The 13,980-nt window shown below is 41.9% G+C and overlaps 1 protein-coding gene and 1 long non-coding RNA gene across 4 annotated transcripts in view; one reads left to right on the top strand and one right to left on the bottom strand.

Moving 5' to 3' along the window:
- Positions 1-6,480, bottom strand: part of LOC137327830 (uncharacterized) — a 37,260-nt gene extending 30,780 nt beyond the window's left edge. For both annotated transcript variants that reach the window (XR_010964555.1, XR_010964554.1), the window contains exon 1: positions 6,384-6,480. This is a non-coding gene — a long non-coding RNA (uncharacterized lncRNA). The remainder of the gene's footprint in view (positions 1-6,383) is intronic.
- Positions 1-13,002, top strand: part of arhgap1 (Rho GTPase activating protein 1) — a 49,762-nt gene extending 36,760 nt beyond the window's left edge. The window contains exon 13 of one of the 2 annotated variants that reach the window (XM_067993666.1): positions 6,628-13,002. In XM_067993666.1, coding sequence (XP_067849767.1) covers positions 6,628-6,648 — 21 coding nt within the window. In that variant the 3' untranslated portion in view covers positions 6,649-13,002. Of the gene's footprint in view, positions 1-5,470 lie in introns of both variants that reach the window. The other variant, XM_067993665.1, reaches the window with a different exon arrangement.
- The last annotated feature ends 978 nt before the right edge of the window (positions 13,003-13,980 follow it).

The raw sequence follows: 13,980 nt of genomic DNA, 5'->3' as shown, positions 1-13,980 counted from the left end.
CATCAAGCCCGAGCCGGCTCTTTGTAAGAGCACTCCATTTAGTCCCATTCCTCCGCTCTTTCCCCGTAGCCCTGCTCGTTTTATCCCTTCAAATATTTATCCAATTCCTTTTTAAAAGCCACGATTGAATCTGCTTCCACCACCCTTTCAGTGCATTCCAGATCATAACCACTCGCTGCGTAAAAAAGATTTCCCTCATGTCGCTTTTGGTTCTTTTGCCAATCACCTTAAATCTGTGTCCTCTGTTTCTCGACCCTTCTGCCAATGGGAACAGTTTCTCTTTATTTACTTTATCTGAACCCTTCATGATTTTGAACACGTGAATCAAATCTCCTCTCAACCTTCTCTGCTCTAAGGAGAACAACCCCACTTCTCTAGCCTATCCACATAACTGAAGTCCCTCATCCCTGGAACCAGTCTAGTAAATCTTTTCTGCACCCTCTCTAAGGCCTTCACATCCTTCCTAAAGTGCCTATCCATTGTTTTATAAAGGTTCAACATAACTTCCTTGCTTTTGTACTCTATGCCTCTATTTATAAAACCCAGGATCCTATATGCTTTTTTAACCACTTTCTCAACCTGTCCTGCCACCTGCACATATACCCCAGATCTCTCTGTTCCTGCACCCCCTTTAGAATTGTACCATTTAGTTGATATTGCCTCTCCTTGTTCTTTCTGCCAAAATGTATCACTTTGCAATTCTCTGCGTTAAATTTCATCTGCCATGTGTCTGCCCATTCCACCAGCCTGTCTATGTCCTCCTGAAGTCTATCACTATCCTCCTCACTGTTTACAACACTCCCAAGTTGTGTGTCATTTGCATATTTTGAAATTGTGCCCTGTACACCCGAGTCCAAGTCATCAGTATGTATCAAGAAAAGCAGTGGTCCTAGTACCGACCCCTGAGGAACACCACTATACACCTCCCTCCAGTCCGAAAAACAACCATTCACCACTACTCCCTGTTTCCTGTCACTTAGCCAATTTCGTATCCATGCTGCCACTGCCCCTTTTACTCCATGGGCTTCAATTTTGCACTTTATCAAATGCTTTATGAAAGTCCATATACACATCAATCGCATAGCCCTCATCTACCCTCTCTCTTACTGCATCAAAAAAACTCAATCAGGTTAGTTAAGCACAACTTGCCTTTAACAAATCTGAATTGAGAGCTCCACGCTGTTACAGTAGGGATTGTTGTGAGGTTGGGGTTTAAGGGTTCATTGCTTTGCGGAAAGCTGCAAGGAGCTGTTTTCGGCAATTAACCTAACAATGAAACATGGTGGGGGGAGGGAGGGGGAAATTTCCTGCCCCCCCCCCCCCCCCCAGCACTGACATCCTTCTCCTTGACCAGTAAAATTCCTGATCGAGCAGGAAGTAGAGGGGTGTGGGCCAAGTGGCAACAACTTCACTCATACAGCACCTATAATGTAATAAAATGCCCCAAGGTGCTCTGCAGGAGCATAATTGGGGGAAAAAATTGACCGAGCCAAAGGAGGAGACATTAGGGCAGGTGACCAAAAGCTGGGCTTTAAAGAATATCTTAAAGGATGGGAGAGAGGTTTAGGGAGGGAATTCCAGAGCTTGGGGCCTAGGCAGCTGAAGGCACGGCCGTTGATGGTGGAGTGAAGGGAGTGGGAGACGGACAAGAGGTCAGAGTTGGAGGAACGCAGAGATCCCGGAGGATTGTAGGGATGGAGGAGTGAGGGATTTGAACATGAGGATGAGAATTTTAAATTTGAGGCGTTGGTGGACCAGCAGTGCAGGAGAGTCTAAGTGGACCTAAATCATGGGGAAACCTAGGTGGGCTAAAGAGTCTTTTCACATCCCTCTCGTGTACTGCAGATTGAGCCAGTGCTGTAACTGTACAATTCTTGAATACTCTGTTCTTTAGGAACATAGGAACAGGAGTAGGCCTTTCAGCCCCTCGTGCCTGCTCCACCATTTGATAAGATCATGGCTGATCTGTGATCTAACTCCATATACCCGCCTTTGGCCCATATCTCTTAATACCTTTGGTTGCCAAAAAGCTATCTATCTCAGATTTAAATTTAGCAATTGAGCTAGTATCAATTGCCGTTTGCGGAAGAGAGTTCCAAACTTCTACCACCCTTTGTATGTAGAAATGTTTTCTAATCTCGCTCCTGAAAGGTCTGGCTCTCATTTTTAGACTGTGCCCCCTACTCCTAGAATCCCCAACCAGCGGAAATAGTTTCTCTCTATCCACCCGATCCGTTCCCCTTAATATCTTATAAACTTCGATCAGATCACCCCTTAATCTTCGAAACTCCAGAGAATACAACCCCAATTTGTGTAATCTCTCCTCGTAACTTAACCCTTGAAGTCCGGGTATCATTCTAGTAAACCTACGCTGCACTTCCTCCAAGGCCAATATGTCCTTCCGAAGGTGCGGTGCCCAGAACCGCTCACAGTACATTGTCACCAAATACAAAGTATGTTTTAAATTTGTGTTAGAAGTATCATTCTCCTCCTTCCCATCACCATACCATACATACTGAGTTCTGACCTGTCCATTGGTTAGGAGTAATTAAAAATATTTTTTTAATTGAATATTACAGCATTGATAATTTCTGAAAGTTGAAACCTCACTGAAAATCTAGCAAACAAAATGTTGTGAAAACTTTTGCAGAGCCAATGCAATAGGTCGGCCTCTATTTTGAGAGTTTGTATTCCAGATGCCGTTGTGTGTTTTAGAATGCCGTGCCTCTCACCTCGCAGGTACTCATTACCTTAGATGTACTAAAGATGTAGCTTTTTGATTCTTGTTCCAAGATGTACCTTGTAGTTTGTAGAGAAAACAGAGGCAACACCCTGTTCAACACGTTCATCCTTCCATCTGAACCATCACTCGCGATCTCCAGCTCATCTTCAATCAGAGTGTGGAATATCTAGCTGTCTCCTGAGTTAATTTTTTTTTTGTGTGAATTTTGGTGCAGCACAAGAATGATTTAACACGGCCAGAAACTCTCTTTGACAGCAATAGAAGCAGTGTTCAAAAACCCCCTTGAACCCCTGACTTTGAGTGTTGCTGCTGTTGTTTGCCAGGCTTGCATATTTCCCTCAAGGTGCTGCTCACGTGATTCCCATGCAGCCACGATGTAGAGCAGTGCACTGAAGCACCAAAGAGCTTTCTTTTAAATGTTTGGTCATTTTTCTTTTAAATGTTTGGTCATTTTTTTTTGTCCATCAGTGTGAGAGATGTTATTGCTAAGAGATTGAACACTATCATATCGAACGGCCAGTGTTAGACTGAAGCATTCCCAAGTCAGGTATTGCACAGGTTAACTTCAGGGTATAACTCCTTCTATTCTGTCCCACCAATGCACCATAACCCTAATCTGAAATGAGCAGCCTCTGTCAGTACCAGTGAGATATTTCCATTTCCCTCACTGGCCATCAGAATGAGACTGATGGTTTAGTGCTACGTTTTGTGCTATGGGCCCATGCTGACATTGGCTAAACTCATTTCATGTACGAAGGTGTATTTTCTGGTTAGTAGCATCCAATTTTCAGGTGTAACGTGGACATTATTGGTTGGAAATTGGAGCAGAATTCAAAATGGGATCACTGCCCACTTGGCACATTTCCGATGGGGGAATTATTGGGTTGGGCAACTCCACCCGAATATTCAGACAATCCGATGGTGTCTCTTTGGTCTCCATGAAATTTCCTGCCGTTTGTGTGTGCATTCCATAGTGAGTTTACTAGTGAAAACGGGTTTCCTGCCAGTTAAGGAAAAGTGCCAGTTACAGCTTATGGAAAACTGATGCAGGTTTCAGACAGCTGTGGGCACCATCTTGTTACTGTTAGACCATGTGAGGAAGGTGCGGGTCACGTTTCCTGACAGGATGCATAGTACAAGGCTCATTGCTACATCTACATCCTGTGGCTGGTGATAACAGCCCCACATCCATGGCACCTAATTGCAAGTCTCTTCATCACTTCAATCTTCTCACACAGTGACTCCAAGGTGCACTGCTAATCCACGAAGAGTAGATCTAACAGGAGGTGCTTGATGCCTTGAGATGGTAGTCTGAGCTTTCCTCTGGGATATTTGCCAGGAAGGTGCCAGAAACAGTCCCTGGGCTGTGTTCTGTTAGCTGGTCTCAATCAGGCAGCAATGAGGATGCTACAATGTCTTGAGATCGTTGGGAAAATTAGCCAGGGCTTCTGGTCACTACTCCGTGACCTTTGTTAGAAAGTGGACATTGGGGAGATCTAGCTGCCCACTATGAAAGTGTGCCCTTTGGCCTTGTGAAGTTCAACTGATGAGTACCATGTGAGCCTACCAAGTCAAACCATACCATGAACAGTTAACTCCTCTCTGGGATTTGAGTCTTGTACTCAGCAAGCTTATATATCACGTCAGTTTGAACCTTGGGGTTTGTTGCCATGCAAGAGACATCCCATCAAATGAAGGGATTTATACTGCTTTGTCTGTGTGAAATGATTACTGTGAATGAGATTTCTTTTGTGTGTGTGTGTTTTTAAATCATTGAGCCTAGGGGCAGTGGAGGGAATATTGGCGAATAACATTGCTTTTGTGTGTGCGTGCTTTTGTTTTACATTTTAAATGTTTACTTTAATATCCTGCTCTGTCTGGAAAACACATTCAGAGGAGATCATTAATCTTCTGTTTAAGACCATCACTCACCTTGTATTTATCTCTGTGCACAACTCCAGCTTGGTCTGACTTATCTTGATTGATGTCAATAGGGCAGTCACTTCAGTTTGTTCTGACTAAAGTTATGGGTTTCACTTATCTATATATACCCCCACATGTTTCCATAGATTGATGATGTACAAAGCATCAGTGCACTCCATAGAGCAAAGCTTTACATAAGTTAATCGCTATCTTAAACAAAGATTAGCGCATCAAGCTGTGGACTCTTTCACTTTATGTTACTCCCTCGCTGGTCAGGAGACACCATTCTGTCTGTACTGTGGCCAATGTGCGAGAGCTTCTCTCAACGCTGTCTGCATGAAAGCAACTTGGGGTAAACCACATGCTTTCATCAGGTATTAGTGCCTTGATCTAACAGACAACAGGTGTCCCCAGCTAACCTTAGCACCTAGGTCGTTGACTATGTTAGTACAGCCTGTTGGAGCACTAATGTTCGGTGGCACGAGCTTTTACACTTGCGATTCGCTGCTAGGTGCGTCAGCAGGGTTACGTTTTTTGAGGGTTGGACGGTGGTCGAGAAATGAAGAGAATAAATGTTTTCTTCACAGGGCAAAGACACCAGGCACTCCTATCTGTCTCCTATTAGTTAGCTGCAAGCCAGTGTCGGCAGAGGTAGAGCTCCTTTCTGCCCTTTGGTCCAGTAGTGGGGGCATGAGAGAACCTGAAGGAAGGATTTTAAACAAATCCTTTTTGAAGAACAAAAGGGCAAAGTCCTTCCCAGATGCTTATTAACGTGACTGCATTGTGTTTCCTGTGTGTTCCCAGGTTGCTGACTACAGTGAACTGAATAAAATGACGCCGTCCAACTTGGCTCTGGTGTTTGGACCCACCCTCATGTGGGCAAAGGATGCTGCAATTTCACTCAGCGCCATCAACCCTATTAATAACTTCGCTCAGTTACTCTTTGAAAATTATACTGAAATCTTTCCAGCCAAATAGGATAAAGCTTTACTGTTTTAAACCACTGCTGAAGTCAAATCAGGTTGCTCTTCTCTTTCTAAATGTTCGTGGCAATGTACCTGCGTGTGACTCTGCGCAGGAGAGATGCTGTCAAATTAAAGGGTGCACCCTTTTAGTCAGGGTTGGGGGTTTGCATGTCTTTACACTGCTTTGTCTGTGTGGAGTTAGTTGCTCTGTATGTCTGCACAAGCATCGGGGAAGGGGTTTAAATCACCAGTAGCCCAGGGCTGGATCCCCGGCTCTTTTTGTTCATTTGTAGACTTCAACCACAGTGTGTTGGGAATGCAGTTGGAGAACGTTTGATTTTTTTTTTGTGTGTATGTGTGTGCGCAAACTCTTGTGTTTTAAATTATGAATATTTCCTTTACTGTCCTATCCTGGCGCTCTCAGCATGTTCTGAGATAGACCATTAATCATTTTCTTTTAAATTTCGGTAAATGATGCAAGATTTAGAGTTTCCATTGCTGGGATAGTTCCATGCTGGATACACCTTGAAACTGATCATTTTGTGTGGACTGTTTTCACTCCGCACCCCAGACCTGCTTTTATATATTTAAAATAATAAAGTGCACATTGTTATTGTGCCACTGTTAAAAATATACATTTTTGATTCCCTTGTGTGAAAATAGATTTGTCGCAAAGATGTTCAGTTTCACAGTGCTGTGTGCCATTTGTTAACTGTGCTCCGACAATTTTTCATAATTGAAGATTTTTGTACCTTTCATGCATTCCATGCTGGTCCGTGTGAGCTGAAGGTGGGGTACGTTTCATTCAACTAGTCTGGGGATGTTGTAAGTTCATTTCAAGTGCAAGGTGCTCCCTGTAGAAATAGGATGTCAAAAGAAAATTCCATAATGTCAAATGGTTTGGCATTTCAAATGTTTAAGAATATTATGTTGCAATGTATTCTGCATTGTTTTAATTTTAAAAAAATCTACCAGTGCTTTGTTTTGTTTAAATAGGGAGCTTTTCCATCTTCTTGAGTGTCAATGACATCATCATGGGAACTGGCTTGCTCAGAGAAAGAGTAGCTGAGGTCAGGAGCACGAGAGAGTTGCACTAACATCTGTGGAGATGCCGTCATTAACTCAGGATGCTTCAAGTTGTCATTGCCCTTTTAACTGTACGTGTTAACTCCAATCCATCTAGTGTCACACTGGGAGTTTTGTATTGCAAAAGTGGTCTGGGGGAGTGTGCCCAAACTGGGCAATTCATTATTTACTTTCCTTCTGGCTGGCATTCCACAATAAAGGCCAGAAATCTAGGATTCCCGTTGTTCAAAGGGAGGGAACCGGGCTTTGTGCTTTTAACTGGAGACCTGGTGGCAACTGACTGTGAGTCTCCAGAGCTTGGGTCATTTATATCAGAGGGTGTAACAGCAGGAGTACCATGTGTGTGTCAATGATAGCACACGATCGATGTGAAACAGCCTGTATTAACACAAATTTTCATGGTAATGTCCTCAGCACTCACTGTTTTAAAAATAGAAAAAAAAGCAGAAAGACATTAAATGGATTATAATTGTTTCCAACGGGTGGATGAAAGTGAGCTTGACTTTTTAAATATCATGCGTTTAGTGGGTTTTCTGCAGAGACTGTGTAATTTCTGGCTCGTTTAGGAAAGTATGTGGTGCTTTTTTTCAAGATCATTCAAGGTGTGCAACCTAACATTTTGACAAGAAAGCCTGTCTCAAATCTATTCTGAATTGGCCGCTGCTAAAATCGTTTTTAATTATAGCATTAATTTAAAGCAAGCATGTAGTAAATAACACTTGGCCTCTTCTGTTTTCTGTACAGCATATTGATTATTCTGCAAGAAGCTGCAGATACTGCAGTCAATTTATCATGATTTTTAAGGTGTTATTGGGAAGAGAAAAATACTGTTTCAAAGCTCGCAACTTGAAAGGGCTAGACCCCGGAGGCATCTCATTGCTCCAGCACAGAGAGGCTTGAAAGGGGCAAGTTTCAAACTTCCCTCAATAACTTCTCTTTGCTTTTTAAAAGGAATCCTAATGTTTTGGGTTTAAACCAATTGAATACTCCCCCAATATTAACTTTGTGTCACTAAATAATTTTAATGCTTTTGACTAAGAGGGGGAAAAAATTTCATTTTGTGTATGTTCTGATTAACTGATACCAGTAACAGTGGCACCCAGTGACCTCCCTCCATTCCCTTTTGTTCTCTCCTGAAGATGCTGACTCTTGGGTCCATGGCCATTGGCATCTGGCCCAAGTGGTCATTTTTCATGTCAGCCTAGACAATGAATTGTGGCAGGCTATTGGACTGAGGTGGGCATCGCAGCTGAGGCCACCCAATCCTCACCAGATATCCATGCATGTTTTCCAGCAAGGGTTGCTGGATAGTAAACAGGAGTGGGAACCCTGGCTGCTTTTTCTTTCTCCTCCCTCTATTCTTCATTCCTCTTTCCCTAACATACCCAGGAGTATAGGAACAGGAGTAGGCCATTCAGCCCCTTGTGCCTGCTCTGCCATTCGATAAGATCATGACTGATCTGTGATCTAACTCCATATACCCGCCTTTGGCTCATATCCCTTAATACCTTTGGTTGCCAAAAATCTATCTATCTCAGATTTAAATTTAGCAATTGAGCTAGTATCAATTGCCGTTTGCTGAAGAGAGTTCCAAACTTCTACCACCCTTTGTGTGTAGAAATGTTTTCTAATCTCACTCCTGAAAGGTCTGGCTCTAATTTTTAGACTGTGCCCCCTACTCCTAGAATCCCCAACCAGCGGAAATAGTTTCTCTCTATCCACCCTATCCGTTCCCCTTAATATCTTATAAACTTCGATCAGATCACCCCTTAACCTTCGAAACTCTAGAGAATACAACCCCAATTTGTGTAATCTCTCCTCGTAACTCAATCCAGTGCTTGACTCTGCCACTAGTCGTTAAAAACTTCCCAGAAAGTCCATCACCCACCACTGACATCCCTGAGTTAGGGAAAGGTGACGATCTCCAATACATGACTCTTTGAAATCTCCTGGTTTGAACTTCTGCAGTTTGTATGACAATCTTATTTGAATTAAGTTCCAGCCAGTCTTAATCAGCTCCCATTATTCCCAGAATTGACCAGAAGATACAGGACATAGTCTGAAACATTTTAACTGGTCACATTTTTGTGTTTTTTTTTTAAACTTCTACATTTGCATGTCACTCTGGCATCTTTCAGCAGCCGGAGAGCATTCCCAGGGCTATTGATGCCTGTCTCTAATCTGACAGAAATCTAGTGATTCCATTACTCTTTATTCCAAAGCAAACCAATGACTGATCTTTGCATAAGCATGTATGGATTGGTCCATTCCGGTTTTGGAGAATTTGCACTTTGACGTATTATTGTCCCTATATTTCAAAACCGATGTCCAAACAAGTTCTCACACTGCCCCAAATGTCCCTGGCATCAGCAGCACTGTAAAGTAAATGAGGTGTCACTGCTGCTTCTGCAGGTTCCGAGACCCACCTCAAAAGGTGGGTTACGCTTGTACGTCTGGCAGCAGCAGTGGGAAAATAAACTCCACCACAGCAGGGAGAGATCAGTGTCTTTTCTGACCGTGAGTGGGTTAAGCTTATCTGTACAGGCCTTATGAAGAAGCTTCTTGCCCGGTGGCCTATATGAACCTCCTTCAGCCACTGGGGAAGGTTCAGTATCCAGAAAATGACACCTTAAATCAAGACTCACAAACAGCTGAGCATCTGCAAGATTGCTCACGTGCAATTGTTCATGTGTGGCCCTAGGTGTTGTGGAATCTCCCACAATATTAAAAGAAAAATCTTGGGCTGTGTTGCAGAGCCCGTCTAGTTACTTGTCTCCATGACCATTCCTGCATGGACTGCGAAGTCAGTCACTTGGAGTGGGCCTGTGCTGTTTGGTGACAGGAGACAGGCAGTACTAGTGTGCAGTGTCTGATGGGTATGTCAATTGTATAAAAGGCATAACTCTCACCTATAGGGATGCTATGACTAGCTGGGAGCATGCTACAAAGCTGTAACATGGTGGTCTACAAAGCCCTCGGAATCAAAATAAAATTAAAAAGGCACTAATGTGTTCCCAATTAACCGCTATATGAAATCTGTACAGGGCATTTGGGATTTTAAAAAAAGTAAATATATCAACAGTGGTTGAGTTACCAGTTCTTGGGTTTTTGCTCTTACCATCTCATTTTGTCAGGTATGTTTTTGCTGTTACATTTTGCCCTTTGATTTAAGGTTTATGTAATAGGAGGGGAGGAATAGATCGCACACATCTTGTGACAATTCCTTCTCTTTTTACAGCAACGTAAAGACTCGTGATACACGGGAATGTTTTTACACCATATTTGAGGTAATAAGCAGTGGCCCAGAGTCCATTACAAATCAACCAATAAACCACCAAACTTCTGCAATTTTATAATTCTTTCAAACACCGTGCGCTAAAACTTTGCACTGTGCTTTCAACTAAATCTAAAATTCTGTCATTTCCCCTCCCTTCACGAGGTGAGATTGTTTTGCTGGACTTTTTATGTTTCATTACCTCTCAGTTTTTGCTGTGAAGTTTTTCACTGAGAGAAGCAATGTGTTTTTTTAAATAAAGATTTTAATGTTAGACTAGAACCATCATATCATCTGACAGTATTTTAGTGAAAAATGATTGAACTGGATGATTGTAATCCTGTTTATATACATAATGACGTTTAGTGTCTCATACACTCTAATTTTATGTATGTGTTAGTGTTACACACCATGTAGAGTTAACTGTGCACCATTGATTTCTGTGCATCTCTCCTCCACCTGTCCTCAGTGGTAGCATAGCTGGCTAGAGAGTGACAGTCTCAGCGTCAGCTGCTAGTCTAGTGTGGCAGGTGTTAATATGAGGATCTCAGAATGTAATGTGGAAAAGTTATAAACCAAAGTCCTGTACCCTTATAAGGAGGCCTAACTCTCCATATTCTTAATAAAACACCCACATTTTCAGTCAGTTGAATCATTTTTTAAGGTTAGAGCAGGATTATTTCAGTGATTCCTAAATATTGCTGCCTCCTCTCCTGGAACATTCCGCCCCAGGAGCTGATCAAATTAAGTTGCACAAGATGGAAATGGGAGGGCCCTTTCTTTTCTGCCTTCCCCAAGGCATGGTCATGAAATCCTATCAATTCCTTGCTCTTGTGGGGGTGCACCCAATCATTCCATTACACTACACCCCAATACACTACGTCGTACTGCACACACAAACTTGATGAAGAATGTACCAATCTGACACGTGTCTAAATGTTGAAAAACCTTTTGCCAAATATACTTAAGCCAGCTGCTTGAGATTTTATTATCTTTGCAGTGTGCTATATCCTGATGCCTTAGGTTTGACTTCTTACAAATTCTCTGGTTCAATTTTTATACTTTCTGGCACTCAGTTGAAGTTTGAGGAGGTGTTGAGCTGTTTGGCCCAAGGATAACTCTTAAAAAGTACCATCTTTCATCATCTTGCTGATCTTGTTCCAATATGAGAAAGAGATTGGTATTATCTGATTGGGACCTGTAGCTGCCTCACTATTGTCAGTAGAAAGTCCAAGCCACCTGTACAGTTTTGTCTTGTGTCCTGGGCCTAGTGTGAGAATGTTTTGCTGCCCTCATTTTCAACGATCCAGTCCACTAGTGTTTCTTGCATAAAACTGGCCATGACTAGATGGTCATTCACAGAATATGTGAATCTTCAGGATTTCTATATTTTCAATTTGCTTCAATAGACAACCTCTTGAGTTTACTAATCTAGGATTCCAATTTTTATAAACTGATCCAGGGTCAACTTATGTGCCAACCTTCACTCCTGGGTATTTCTCTGTACTGCCTAGTGAGTTTTATTCTACCTCACTGTTGTCCATCTTCCACAAGGGGAGTTTTTTTCTGCTCGATGGACAAAGTTTTTCCTGTTGGAACAAAGGCCAGTCTTTTTACAGTAGGATTTTATAAGTGCAGGTATTTGGCCATATTCTTGATTGAGTCGATGGTAATATAGTGAGCAAATATGAGGGCTGTAACCTTAACTTTAGGATCAAACCTGAGTCCTAAGATTTTAATGTACAATGCAGTGGATCATTGGTAGGCGAGAGAGACATTCCTTGTTTTACCTTTTACCTCATGTCAACCTTTGTTGGTCTTTACAGTTCCTCCTTTATCTACCGTGGACATATCCATTTAAACATCTTGTATTAAAGCTCGGAAACACGAGCTATTCATTCCACACAATGATTTTGATACAATACACTTCAATATGTGTGACGCTTTTTGACACAAAGTGCTATGGAAATGTAAGCTTTTTTTCTTTCTGGATAAACCTGTGTCCCACCCTGAAGAAATCTTTTTCCAATATCCAAATGCAGTTAGCAGCTCATCTTTCTTCTTCACCCCTGCTCTGATCTCCAGAACAGTCTGGTGCCATTATAGAGTTTCTCAATTGAGTGTTCTAAGCACACTTGCATTGCATAGACTTTGTACTAAGAAACATGATCAGTTCTGTAGTGATTAGCCTCCAGTCTTACTGCTCAACATTTTCAGTCTTAGGAAGCAGCAGAGAGACAACCAAGGCTAGAATACTCTAATCAATGTGGCAGTTTCCTTTCTGGTTTTGAGATTTTGGCTGGGGGGGGGGGGGACACTCTATTTTGCTTTTTTTAAAATTCAAGAAAACACAATTACAAACATTGAAACAGGAAAACAAGTAAACATTTAACAATTAATGGTCTAGCTATAAAATTTTCAATTTTTTATGAGAATTTCCAGGTGTGTGTATCTTCTCTTGAAACCATTAGAACACGAAGCACAATTAACCAGATTGATACCAGTGCCTTTGCCATTTTCCTGTCTGACCACTTGCTCGGCATCCTTTAGGCCATTCCTCCCAGGGGACAGGGCAGGGAGTGAATTCATAAAGTGGGGGGGGGGGGGGGGGGGAGGAGGGAAGGGAGAGGAGAACAGCAAAGGAACTTGCAGTGTACTCGCGAAAAAATAAATCACCCGATTGGTAAAATTGTCTTTGTAAAGTATGATGTGCTAATTTTTTTTGCCACTATAAATGGTTCACTATATATATGTTCACTGAATATTAAAATTTATTGCCAGTCACTTGTTCACTGCTTTATGCTTTGATATTTGTACAAATCGGATGATATCTGTACATCTTGTTTTTTGTGGGGGGGGGGGGGCGCGGGGCAATGTGGCATCTTAGTTTGTTTTTCTTCCTCTGGAGACCTCAATCGCATTTCATGTAATTTGTTTTCAGTTTTATAGTGTAGCGGTGGTCATACTGACATTAAAATAAAATGTGAACTATCATGTGATAAAATTTTGAATGTTGGTTTTGTTAAATCTGTTTGACCTTAGAACTGGTTAAAGATGTGATTTTACTCCACATAAAAATTGAAGTAACATTGAAATGGTTAAAAAGGGGCCAATAGATATGGCAGTGTGTTTAGTGGAGCAGGGTACTTGGTGACCATCACCCTATCAGAACTGTTCAGACTTGGAGCAAGAAAGCTCAGGCTGCATCTGATCTAATTGTAACATGGTTCATTTGTTTTTCATGTTTGGGACTGACTTACACATACACAAACCTGCAGTACTAACATTGTACAATACCTGCCTCCCTTTCCCCCACCATCTCTCCTCAACCACACAGCTGAAATCAGGAACTAATGCAGTGTAAAATCATAGAATGATATGGCACTTCAAAGTGCTTCTTACTGGAGGTTTGTGTAGGAAAAAAAGAGTGGGTAAAATAACATTTAAAACAGTAAAGAAAGAAATGGGAAAACCGGCTTTGTTTAAAAGTTAGCTGCTTATATAACAATGTAGAGCCACTCCCCTTTATTCAAAAGAGGAATGGATGCCTGCAATTAATAGTGGAAACACTAGCATCCTGTTCAAATGTCCACATATTGACTGATCAATTGCCAGTTCTCAGTAACTACATTAAAACTAACGGTTAAAAGCAACATAAAATTCTTATGTTGTTTTCAAAGACTTCCACTAAAAATGCACAAATCCTCTTTTCTCTCCTCCTTTCCTGAAAGTGCCACCTCTTGTATACTATTTGATGATTGCACTCAGCCCTCTGATACATCAGTGAAGCAGAAATCTTCCACATATGGGCCTAGATTGAGAGTGGTGGCAGGATAATTGTGGAGGGGAGGACATTCTGGTCAAGTACAATCCAGCTATCTCTGCACACAGAATAGCAATCAGGAGCAGGAAGCCCGGCAGAGTCTCTTCCTATCCACCCTACAGATGCTGAGGGCTACTGTCGTATCGCCACAGATGTGTGCACAAAA

The sequence above is a fragment of the Heptranchias perlo genome, chromosome 12 (assembly GCF_035084215.1).
Source record: "Heptranchias perlo isolate sHepPer1 chromosome 12, sHepPer1.hap1, whole genome shotgun sequence".
In the NCBI taxonomy this organism is placed as follows: domain Eukaryota; kingdom Metazoa; phylum Chordata; class Chondrichthyes; order Hexanchiformes; family Hexanchidae; genus Heptranchias; species Heptranchias perlo.
This window is presented reverse-complemented; position numbering and strand designations above follow the sequence as displayed.